The sequence below is a fragment of the Seriola dumerili genome, unplaced genomic scaffold (assembly GCF_002260705.1).
Source record: "Seriola dumerili isolate Sdu_G_001 unplaced genomic scaffold, Sdu_1.0 BDQW01001845.1, whole genome shotgun sequence".
NCBI classification, from domain to species: domain Eukaryota; kingdom Metazoa; phylum Chordata; class Actinopteri; order Carangiformes; family Carangidae; genus Seriola; species Seriola dumerili.
In genome coordinates, this window is record NW_019176100.1 from 774,327 (window position 1) to 785,661 (window position 11,335).

At 38.6% G+C, this 11,335-nt stretch overlaps 1 protein-coding gene across 2 annotated transcripts; it reads right to left on the minus strand.

Annotated features, from left to right (window-relative positions):
- Positions 1 to 3,400: 3,400 nt before the first annotated feature.
- LOC111239037 (interleukin-31 receptor subunit alpha-like) lies at positions 3,401 to 10,463 on the minus strand. 2 transcript variants are annotated; one of them, XM_022768805.1, is made up of 16 exons: positions 10,270 to 10,463; positions 10,071 to 10,124; positions 9,828 to 9,884; positions 9,606 to 9,720; positions 9,357 to 9,508; positions 9,112 to 9,257; positions 8,250 to 8,391; positions 7,941 to 8,029; positions 7,625 to 7,832; positions 7,294 to 7,479; positions 6,943 to 7,074; positions 6,096 to 6,257; positions 5,408 to 5,551; positions 5,210 to 5,297; positions 5,021 to 5,102; positions 3,401 to 4,322 (listed from the first exon to the last, which is right to left on the minus strand). In XM_022768805.1, the coding sequence occupies exons 1-16, from the start codon at positions 10,349 to 10,351 to the stop codon at positions 3,873 to 3,875; spliced, it is 2,289 nt and encodes a 762-aa protein (XP_022624526.1). In that variant the 5' UTR covers positions 10,352 to 10,463; the 3' UTR covers positions 3,401 to 3,872. The 2 variants fall into 2 exon arrangements, with proteins under 2 accessions (XP_022624526.1, XP_022624525.1); XM_022768804.1 differs by having other exon boundaries at positions 5,408 to 5,554.
- Positions 10,464 to 11,335: the final 872 nt, after the last annotated feature.

Genomic DNA, 11,335 nt, shown 5'->3' on the forward strand with positions numbered 1-11,335 from the left:
TGTTTCCATCTATTCCTCCAGTGACATCGTGACTGTACGCTTTAATAGTCCAAAAAGCTTTATAAGCCTCCGAGAATGTCATTGTTTATGTCAAAGTATGTAAGACATAAAATATGTTTTTGTCCAAATATTGCAAAAAGCAATATACTGCAACAATCTGCATTAACGGTAATAAATACTCTTAAATTATGTCTGCAGTGGTTTTCAGTGGTAGAGAGACTTAACACTAATCATTATTACCACTCAAGGCCTCCATACGTGTGGTGTATGAGAATCAGTGGAAAAGTAGGGCTGTAAAATAATCAGAGGTATCACAAAAGCAAAAAGGAGCAGAGCTGTCGAGTGCAGACACATGATTAAAACATTTAATCTGCGCTCTACTGTACAAGCAAAAACAGAACAGAAAACAGGCCAGGACTGGCAGCTACTCGGGATTGCATCACATTTCAAGCTTTGCAAACTTCCTCAGGCAGCATTTAACTTAAAGTGTTACAATTCTAACACATTTGAAACTTCAGTAAAACTTTATTATCCGGTCACGTCGATCTGCATCGGCTTCTGTCTGGCTGCGACTTCAATCTTGGGAGTGGATTAAGAGCAGCAGAGTTTGATTTTAAAGAAATTCTTTAATATTCTGTAATTGTAAGTGTCTTTAGCGCCTCCACTTGAATCATAGGTTTCTTATATGGCCTTTCATATATCATATAACAACTGTTTTCCAGAGACGGTAGAGCTGCCCAGACAAGTACGTGATACTGTCTGTGGTATCGGTTGCATTTGTCGAAACGTAACAAATATGTATTGGAAAATGACACTGATTATGATGTTACCCAGGACGCTCAAGTTAAAACAACGTTCTTTTACCAACTCAACCAGTTTTCTTTTATTAGGCAGCTGAAATATTCTTTAAAAAGGAAGACGTTTATTTTATGACACAGTGGGGTCACAGTGAGGGTGTGTCGGGTCTAAGTGTTGTCCTTATTTTGCTGCTGTGACCTTGGTGTGGTTGAGACTGCAACTTCCTGTATTCCGTTTGTTCATTTGAGTGAAGCAAATGGTATATTACATGATTAATACATTAAATACATGTTAGTACATGTTCAGGGTCTAAAAAAAATGGTGGGAAAACAGCGATTTCTGTTGTTACTGAAATGCTCATTTGCCCTTTGTGTGCTGTTGAAGGAAAATTATAACTACAAGGTCTGTGAAAGACCTTTTATTTCCTGTTTTGCACCATTTTCCTCCATCTGGGAACTGCCATGTCCTGTAAAATGTATGGTCATTTGGTCAACATGAACCCATGGCTTTATTTCCTGTTTCTGTCCTGTACATGTACTTGCTTTTTATATATATATATATATATATATATATATATATATATTTTTTTTTTTCTGTTTTCTAGTTGTTGCAACAAGATCACAATGAATCATGTTCTTTCTCCTGTTATTGTTGTAATGCTGTGAGAGAAAAAACTATTAACTGTTTTATAGCTACAAAACAGGCCTATACTGTAAAATGATGGTGGTGTGCAGAATGTCTGTTGGCTCATATTTCTGGAGGAAGTTAAGATGCTCATAAAGTCCACAGCGGCTGAAAAAGATATGTCAGAGGTCAACGTACTGCTCGTAAGCACAGAAGGGTCAAAAAGTGCCTAGACATAGATTGTACAGAATATTCTAATAAAATACGGAGACTTATTGACAGATGCTACCATGAATTTATTGTTATGGATGTTGAATTGCTGAAACTGAGATGTTATAATAAAGTATTGTCAGCTGTCTGTAGTGATTAATAGCGGAATAGGTTGAACCTTCATGGGACTTCTGTGGATTAGTTTGTTTGTTTTTTAACGTTAATTTCTGTCATTTTTGGTGTTAACAAAGCCAGTGTTGAGTGATGTATCAAGAAAATGTATCTGTAAACTGGCCCCAGATTCAGATCAGTTCCTATGAAAGCTTGTTATACTTTAAAAGCTTTATTTTTAAAAGGAGACGTTATCGCTGTCTTTGTCTTTGCCAAATTCCACTTCTTTACTGATTTTAAAAATCTGATTTTACAGTATTTTTTTTCTTTGTTTTGTATGTGGACACGTCTTCAGTTTGAAGTGGTCAACCTGTGATAAAGTCCAGTAATAAAAAAAAAAAAAAAAAGCATTTCCAACACGACTGACAGTATGTGAAGATTTTTATATTTTATACCCCTGTATCCACTACGTATGGTAAATACTTGTAAAAAAAAAAAACTTGTTCCATGGTTTTCTCCTGGGGGGACTGGGCGCTTGATGCAAAGATTTGCTAACACTGTTTTTGAAGACCTTGGATGTATATATCTGATCTTCTTCAGTTTGAATCTAAAAATCTATCTGATCTGTTTCCAAAAACACACAATAAAGAGACTTTTCATTCAAATGTTTTAGTCCCTGTGTTGTGTCATGCCGTCCAGCCACAGGTCTTCTGGGAGACTGTCCCTTTGGACACATGAAAGAAAATTAGAGCTTTTTGTTGAAGTCATATCAGCTCTGTGTTCACAGAAGAGAAGATGAAGCTTTCAAAGGAAAGAACATCATCCCCACTGTGAAACATGGATGAGGCTCAGTTATGTTATGAGGTTGCTTTGTTGCATCTAGCACAGGGAGCCTTGAATGAGGGCAGGGAACATTAGAAAAGATCATCAAGGCATTCTGGAGCACTTCCCATTGTCCGAGAACTGTGTCTCAGTCAGAAGTCATAGCTCCTCCCCAAAACATACTGTACAGCCAAGAAAGGATGAGAAGAAAACAACAGTTTTCCATTCTGAGGTGGCTTCCTCCTACGAGTCCTGATCTTAATCAAACTAAACATCATCTCCTGAGTTTGCTCAAGAAGAGCCGGTTGAGAAGTGTAGAAGTCTTTTAAAGAGCTACTGAATGTGCCCTAATTGCAATGATTGCCCCAAAAGAGTCTGCCACAATGCTAGGTTAAGGGAACCTGATTTTTTTTACCATGACATTTTCATTCATTTTAATATTTAAAATATGTTACATCAAAAATCAAAACCATTGAGTCTGCTCTATAAAAAAATGGAGTAGAGAACAGTGCATGCCAATTATGTTTGTCAGTGTCACTTTATCTCAATCTTTTAATCTTTCAGTAGAAGGGTGACAATGCTTTTGGCTATGTGTGTACCTGCTAAATGCTTGCGTTATCATTATCATCATGACTATTTCATCACGAAGACGTTAGGACTTATCTCACAGCCTCACAGAGGCGCTAGAACGGCTGTCTCAGTCTTTTTTTATGCTTGCTCTTACGGGCGCTCGGTGTTGCAAACAAGATAACTGTGAGTATACGCAATTAAAAGGCTGACTGAGATCTGACGAGGAGATCTGAGTGAGGCAACTGCATTGCAAAGATTACATTGATACACTTGTGTTTATTGGGTCAATCATGGCCTGTAAATGAGGGCATTGTGAGGTATTCACATTTACACATGGAATTTGAGATCTTTGAAATGTAATGTGCACTTACAGAAATGAGCAGAGATGATGTGCATGGACAGAAGAGATTGTTCAGGTAGTACAGATATACAAGTATGTGAAGAAGGGAAGTAGGAAGAAAAACAAACTGTCTTAAGAAGTTAAACTGGACTTCTGTCTTTATAATACACTTCAGCAATTTTGGCAGTTGACATAAACACTGAGATAAATGTACTTGTAGTATTGTTATTGATGATATAAGACTGAGTCAATGCTGTTGACCCGCAACAACCAGCAAACTCTCATAGTCCACCTCTGGACTGCCATGAAGAACTGAGACAATGGACAGTGGTGCAGGCCGTGTTCCTTCCTCTTCCTGCTCTGCAGTCCAGTTCTGCAGTCCAGTCCCAACCTGTTGTCACGAAATCATGGTCATCTCCTCGCTGCCCAAGATTGGGCTGGTACTAAATTGTCTTACATAGGCCAATCCTGACTTCACCACAGCCTCATGTGTGTCCTCTGGATCACTTTCCATGGCCGGAGTGATGGCTGTATTCGCCTGAGGCCTCACCTGCTGAAACATTTCCATTGTTGTATATCCACTTGAAAAGGCAATCGTAGAACTCTGGAAGTTTGTCTGTTCTACGTTTGAGAATGTGTCGCTGGTATCATGAGGAAGGCTATCTCCAGTTGCATCCTCTGAGTCTCTCTGGATCCAGTTACCCGTTGTTTCTGGTGAGTCACCCTCATCTTCTGAGTTGTGGTGAAGCGGTAACATGCTCGTAAGAACAGCCTCTTTCTCAACTATCTGAAGACTATTTGTATCCCACTCCACTACCTTCAGAGCGCTGATGGACTCTAGCAGTTCCTGTGTGAAATAGAAATAGTGAAAAAATTCCTTAATATACTAATTTCACAAGCTTTAACAACATACTTCTGACAGTATTATATAAGTTAAATCCTCATGTCATCAGCTTAAACTGCAGCTATAGGAATTTTGCAGTATTGCCTCTTGTAGGGCTCATTACTTTTACGTTACATTCGTTTGGCAGACGCTTTTATCCAAAACGACTCACAAGTGAGGGATTTCACTAAAGCTTCAGTGCAGTTGGAGACTTTGGATTAAATACTAAATATTTCTATTCAATAATTGCAAGGAGATTGAGTAAAGAAGTGAACTGAAAGTGCATAGTAAAAGCTAGCTAGACACGTTAGGGTGTTAAAGGTGTTAGGAGAGGAAGCGCTCTCAGAATGAGATGAGTCTTCAAGAGATTCTTGAAGATAAGAGAGGGACGTCCCTGCTCTGATAGCGTTCGGTAGCTTGTTCCACCATTGGGGAACCACAGATGAGAACAAGTATGGACTGAGATTGCATTGGGTGCAGGGATTGCAAAGCCAGACGGTGTTCTTTGGCCACCAAGGAGCGTAAGTCTGTTTGATTGAGTTCAAGCAGAATTAACCCAATTTACTGTCACGGTAGCTGGAAGTTTGAGGTTTTGTTTGGTCTCCACAATGTAAAGAGTAAATCTGGTGGTACATTTACTAAAAGCACAAACGGACACTTACCATTTCACAGGGTCTTTCTATTTTCTGCATTGCATTGCTATTTTCAGGGTTAGGTATGCTGGGCCACAGAATGACTTTTGCTCTAGATGAAGTAGATCGAGTTGAGTAGAGTACATGCAAAGTAGATATATTTTATCATGTTAAGATTAGTGAGTTTGTGCATTCGACATAGTTTCTTAAATATTGTACCTTTTTATTATTGGAGATCCAAATATCAGCACAACGGCCGCAACAACAAAGATAGAGATGAGACCTGCTCGGTTAACATCAAAATATCCTATGCAAGGAAAAAATGGAAGAAAGATTAATCTTTAGAATCTGATGTGAATGTAAATATCAGAAAATGTATTTTATAAAAATGTTAAAAAGGTGTTGGATTGATATAACCTTGCTGATTTGTTTTAAAGACGTATGGTGTGCTTCGAACTCCTGCTCCCGCCTTAGTGAAACCTGATATCTGCACCTGGTATGCTGCGTCTTCTTTGAGATCCCCCAATTCATAGGTATCAAACTTCGGATCCACTGTAACATCTACTATCAAAGAGTGACAGTTGTCAACATATTACCAATGCAACTTGGGCCCACCTGTTGAATTTCCAAATAATATAACATTATTTCAAAAATAGTTTTTAGCCATGTTAACAGACTGGTGCTCATGTAACCCTACTTGTCAATCCCTTTACATTAGCTGGCTAACTATAGCATTTAGATATAATAACAAGAACAGGTTATATAGTTAAACAGGATTGTTCAGCCAACATGAAAGGATGTTTATAGGCTCAGATTTCACAGCCGTGTCAGCCGAACCATCAGATCCTCTATCAGACTACTGAAGCCATAGACCAACAGTTAATGTTGTGGTGACTGTGGCTATAAAGTCTGTCTGCATCTGAATTTTAGTTTGACTATTTTCTTCAGAAACTTCTAGAGACTGAGACAGTGATAAACAAACCAGCTGGCAGACAGGAAACCCATTGATGTTTCTGCTGAACTTTGCAGTTGAATCTATGATTTCTATTTATTGATAAACCAAAACAACAAGTATAGAAGTTAGTTTAGGGTGGATGTTACTGACGTTTCTCTGTACTTGTCCCCCTTTGGTCGTACTCTACGTAGTGGATTATGTAACCCAGCAGGAAACCTCTGAGGTCGTCCTCCGGGATGGACAACCACTGCAGCCCCGCTGAGTCCAGCGTCACGTTGTAGGTGCTGATGTTTGTGGGCGCGCTGACAGGAGCTGTGCAGACACAATATCAAGGAGTCAGACTGTTTTGTTACGGACAGGATAAGAAGAAACTTGCAGTGTTGGTCTAGTAGATATGATCTTTATCCTTGTTTGCTAGGGAGAAACATTTCGGTTAGTTGTTCAACCACTTTGGTTCAGACTGAAATATCTCAACAACTATTGGATGGATTCCCATGAAATTATGCTCATTCTCGATCCCCAATGACTTTGGTGATCCCCTTGACTTTTCCTCTAGCGCCACCAGCTGGTTGATATTTTAAATATCTCAACAATTGCTGGGTGGACTGTTATGAAATCTGATGCAGACATTTACAGTCTTTGTGAACTTTGGTGATCCCCTGACTCTTCATTACCATCATCAGGTCAGAATTTCAATTTGTCCAATTCTTTAATTTGTCTTTACAACAGCTTGGTTTTCTTATCAATGAGCTTTACAGCCTTACAACCAAAGTCAGACCTGGCTTGTATATTTGGGCCACGTCTGGCCTACACGGCAATTTCCACTGTCGTAACTGAGCTGTAAGAACCAGAAGTGGCCCAGATTAGGCCCAAATGTGTCTGCTATCTGGGTGGGCATTACAGCCGTATAGAGTTGCTAATGGGGCGATGGACTGAAGCAATAGTATTATACAATCAAACAAAGACATATTGGAAAGGTAGAGAGACTTTCACTTACATCCTTCAATGAAATAGAACTGGGTTCTCCCATAGGTGCTCTCACTGTTGTTGATATACTTCATGTTGCAAGTCTCCTTCTCTGGTCGTGTGTGCAGAGTGATGCTGTATCTCTCGTAAGGCTCCAGAGGCTCTGGTTATTTCAAATAACCAAAATGGATTATCTCAGAGGCAGGAAACTGAAATCACATGTTGTTATGTTCCAGCCTTTTGCTAAAGTCATTTAAATGAATCATCAGTCTACCCTCGATACTCTATAATAACAAAGCGGAAACAGAATTTTTAGAAATGAATTAAAAAAGAAAAGCTCAAATATCAACAGAACATAAACACAGTGTTAATATTTACACACCTCCTATAAGAGATAAGGTCCTGTTGTTTTTTTCATTCTGGTAAAAGGACTTGTAGTTTGTTTTATGCCCATTTTTCCTCCACTCCACACAATAGCAGACATAAGTTTTGATGAGATCATCTTTCCAAGAGACAGTAAAAGATGTATTGCTGTGGACTGTAATGTTCATCTTCCCATCTTCAATACCTGTCAATACAAATGTATGATAATCAGAAATACACCAATAGTTTTTCAGCTTTTCAGGGACTAAAAACAGTCATGCTCAAAGTTAGAAGACAAGATGTATGATTAAATGTTGGAAAAAAATCACTGAACTTAAGTGAGAACTCACTGGGAATGTCCTCTCGCTGTGGTATTGTGAGGCTCAAAGCTGGGGAGGTGCTGGCGTTGTTGACAGCGCTGATGTTGAGATGATAAGATGAGTAGGAGAGAATCAGTCTGATCTCAGGCTGAGCGGTGTTCATCCGTTCACACGGACGCTCTCCTGACGTTTTACCAACTGTCACACTGAAGCCGTCATACAGCCCTACTGCAGAAAGCTAACACACAGGGTCCTTTAATTATCCTGCTAACATCAGTTATATCATAATATATTTCTAATGAAGGAAAATGTGAGAAGATACAAAAAAAATAAATAAAAAAAATACCTTCCAGTTTAAAGAAAGCAGCCTTTTGCCTATTTTCTCTCCAATGTCAGTATCTGTGAGGCTGACATCGACGGGCTGAGTTGTCAGTTCTGAAAGAGGATAAGAAACATTATTTCAGCTTTAACTTAACTTAAACTTAACTTATCCCTGTAATCATCTCGTGGAGTCGAAACACTTTTTAAACAACATTTCGTTGGTAGTTGCTTGATGAATATGATTATTACTTCACCACAGTTAACCAAATATATAGAAACAGCTTCTTTTTGATGCCATATTGAGTTTAAAACAATAAAATAGAAACAAACTAACCTGATGGGACAGTGTAGGTTTGACTCCATGGGCACTGTGAACATTTTTCATTAGAGACACACTGTATCTGTACACTGTACACCAGTGAGGAGTTGAGATTCTTCACTGTACATCTCCCTGCGTTTTGGGATTGCACTGGATGCTGTGAACAACATAGAAATGAATGACTAGACCACATATTTAATTAATCAGCTGATCTCATTGCTCTCTTGTGTAAAAGAGAGAGACCTTAGGGTAGCAGAATAAAAAGCCACAGACAAAGACACCTCTGAAAAGCGAAAGGTTTAAAGGGGCATTCCACTTTTTTTAAAAAGTATAAAGGCACATTTAAGATGTCCTCAGCGACAGGGAGCAAATTCAAGTTTGAGATAATAACCCTGATCTTGAGTTCGGCTTGTAAATATCAATAATAGATAATAATAATAATAAATATCTCAACATATACGTGATAGATTGGCACATGGACATTTATGGCTTCCAGACGATGCTTCCTTTTCATTTGTTTCCTCAAGTGCCACCATGAGGTTGACAAAGAGTTAATCGTCATGCAATGAAATTTGGTACAGACGTTCATGGAGCCCTCGGGATGAACTGTAGTCACTTTGGTGATCACTCAACTTTGAATTTTACTGCTATAATCAGGTAACATTTCAGTTCATCCACTCAAAGTTTATGACAAAATACCTGCAAAACAATGGCACTCCCATCAACCTCAGCTGTACTTTGTGTTCAGTGCTTATTAGCAAACAGTAGCATGCAGTGAGTACAGTTAGCATTATACCTGCTAATCACCAGCCTTGTAATTATGAGCGTGTTAGCCGCACACAAAGTGTTTTGTTTTAAGCAGGTGTTTAATACTGACCTCGCTCCATAACAGGCTGCCCACTGCTTTATATCTCACAGAGTAAAACTCAATGACCTTTTGGTCATCTTCTTGCCAGCTCACAGTCACACTGAGTTTTCCAAACTGGCGGCTGAAGGAGACTTTATCTGGAGGACCACATCGCACTGAAATATAAAAAGATTTTTAGCCGTATTCAGGTTGATCATCAAAAAGAGAAACATTGAAAGAAACTTGCTCATAGAAAAACATTTTTATGGACTTACATATGCTATTTGGTGAAGCCCTGAAAACTGCTTTTGTGCAGTTTCTTGACTCGCTCTTTTCGAAGACCTCAGCTGTCATGTTTTGTTTCGCAAATACAGCAACGCTTTCAGAGAGTGTAGAGATGTTCTTGTATGCTTTGCACTGTGAGTGTCTAGAAAGCGAAACACTTTGAAGAATCAGCTGAAACATCATCAATATGTGTAATTTAAAGGATTTATAAGCTAAAAAGGAGGAAATGTAAAACTCACTGTTGTATGATGAGTGTGTATGTTTTTTTTGATGTGTGATTTCCAGGTCTCCACACACACGTTTTTAAACCACGATCAATATATTTACCAAAACAGTTTAAATCATGGACGCCATCTGAAAGAGAGGCAGCTACAGCAATGATTATGAGTAAAGAAACAAATCTCTAATCTGATTTTACAGCTGGTGATTCAGTTTGGGATGAGTAAGATGTATTTCATTACCTGGTTGAAGCTGACAGTGCTGATAGTCGGAAAGAATTTTCTTTGATTTGCAACTCACTGGAACATAATATGAATATGTGTGTGAAACTTTAGATCAATATCCTCAAAGAATCGATTTCACCAGAATTCTGTGTCTCACTATGGAAAAACAACTCTCACTATCATGATACCACATTTTATTTTAGAGGCACTTTGAGCAGCAGCGTGACGACTGAAGATGAAACCAAACCGTAGTGAGCCTACCTGAAAATGCGTGAACATGAGAGGAGGCTGTAGTGTAGTAAACGAGAATCAGACCTTCAGTGTGAACAAAAGCAGAAAGTAGCTTTAATACTGAATACAGGAGTTAATGACTGCATTTCATAATGGTTTTAATTCAATCCGAAAACTGTGGCGATTAATTAACTGCTTAAATAAAAGAAATAATGAATAGCCCACTTACCAAGGATGAAAAGATGTGAATGGCCTGCACAAGAAGAACATTTTGAGTTGAAAAAATCAAACTGAAATCCACGAGCAACCATGACTCCTGGGACTGACTGATAGACTGAGAGACCATGGAGCCCACACAGCGAGTTTTTGAGACAACTTCTCACCCACAACCTGCTGCCAGTCACAGCACAGTCATGATGTACACAGAAGCAGCTGACATGAGAGTGAACAAGGAGGAAATGTTTTAGGGAGTTATATGCTCATGGTGTTGAGGGGCGGTGACGCATTCAGACACAGTTCGTAGGACTCAGATAAAGACAGTAGGTCCCCTGGAGTCTGAAGAAAAACTGTTGTCTTCTTTGTACTTCTTCTTTCCACAAATAGAGCTGCTCAGCATATGAGACTGTAGCATTTCAAATAAGAGTTAATCTGACATGCAAACCAAAGGAAATGACTGTTAAAGTAATGATGCAAAGGACTGTTTGAATGAATGAGGATGCCTCTGTGACTAAAAGCAGAAATACACGTGATTTTATTTATAGTGCATCCAGGAATTCTTCGAGCTGTTTTTGCTTCCAAAGAACTGAGTGTAGTTATCATTTTGAAATCACTAATTGCACCACTCAGGCAGACAGACATGATTGGGAAATGTGTCATTTTGAATCAGTGGAGGAGTCATTTTTTTAAGAAATGTTTCAGAGTACAGACCTGCTTCTTCAACCGTTTCTACAACTGAATGAACTGTGGTCGAACGCACGTATCATCTCTGTAGTGTGAGCACACACTGTCGAGTGCTCCCGCTCCAGGAGATATAGTCACAGTTACTTTAAATGTAAGTGGTTAACCTGAATATAATTGCATCATAATTGCCTTTGTATTTTTTGTAATTGTATTATTGTAAATTGTATTGTATTAAGTTATTCTATTTTCAGCCAAATTATTTAAAAAGACATTTTCAAAACATTTTCAAAACATTCTTTTGTTTTGTTTTAATGAAAATCTCTGTGGAGGATTATTTAAACGATTTTCTAATACACTACAGAACATTTCTCCAGTAGCTAATATATAATTTATTT

What these genes read in the sequence shown, in the direction of transcription:
- LOC111239037 (XM_022768804.1), bottom strand. Translation starts at nt 10,351, where the DNA reads ATGGTTGCTCGTGGATTTCAGTTTGATTTTTTCAACTCAAAATGTTCT. An exon ending in GCAGCCTGTTATGGAGCGAG is followed by an intron (nt 8,392 to 9,111) that starts GTCAGTATTAAA and finishes TGTTGTTCACAG; the next exon opens with CATCCAGTGCAATCCCAAAA. An exon ending in GGATCTCCAATAATAAAAAG is followed by an intron (nt 5,103 to 5,209) that starts GTACAATATTTA and finishes TACTTCATCTAG; the next exon opens with AGCAAAAGTCATTCTGTGGC.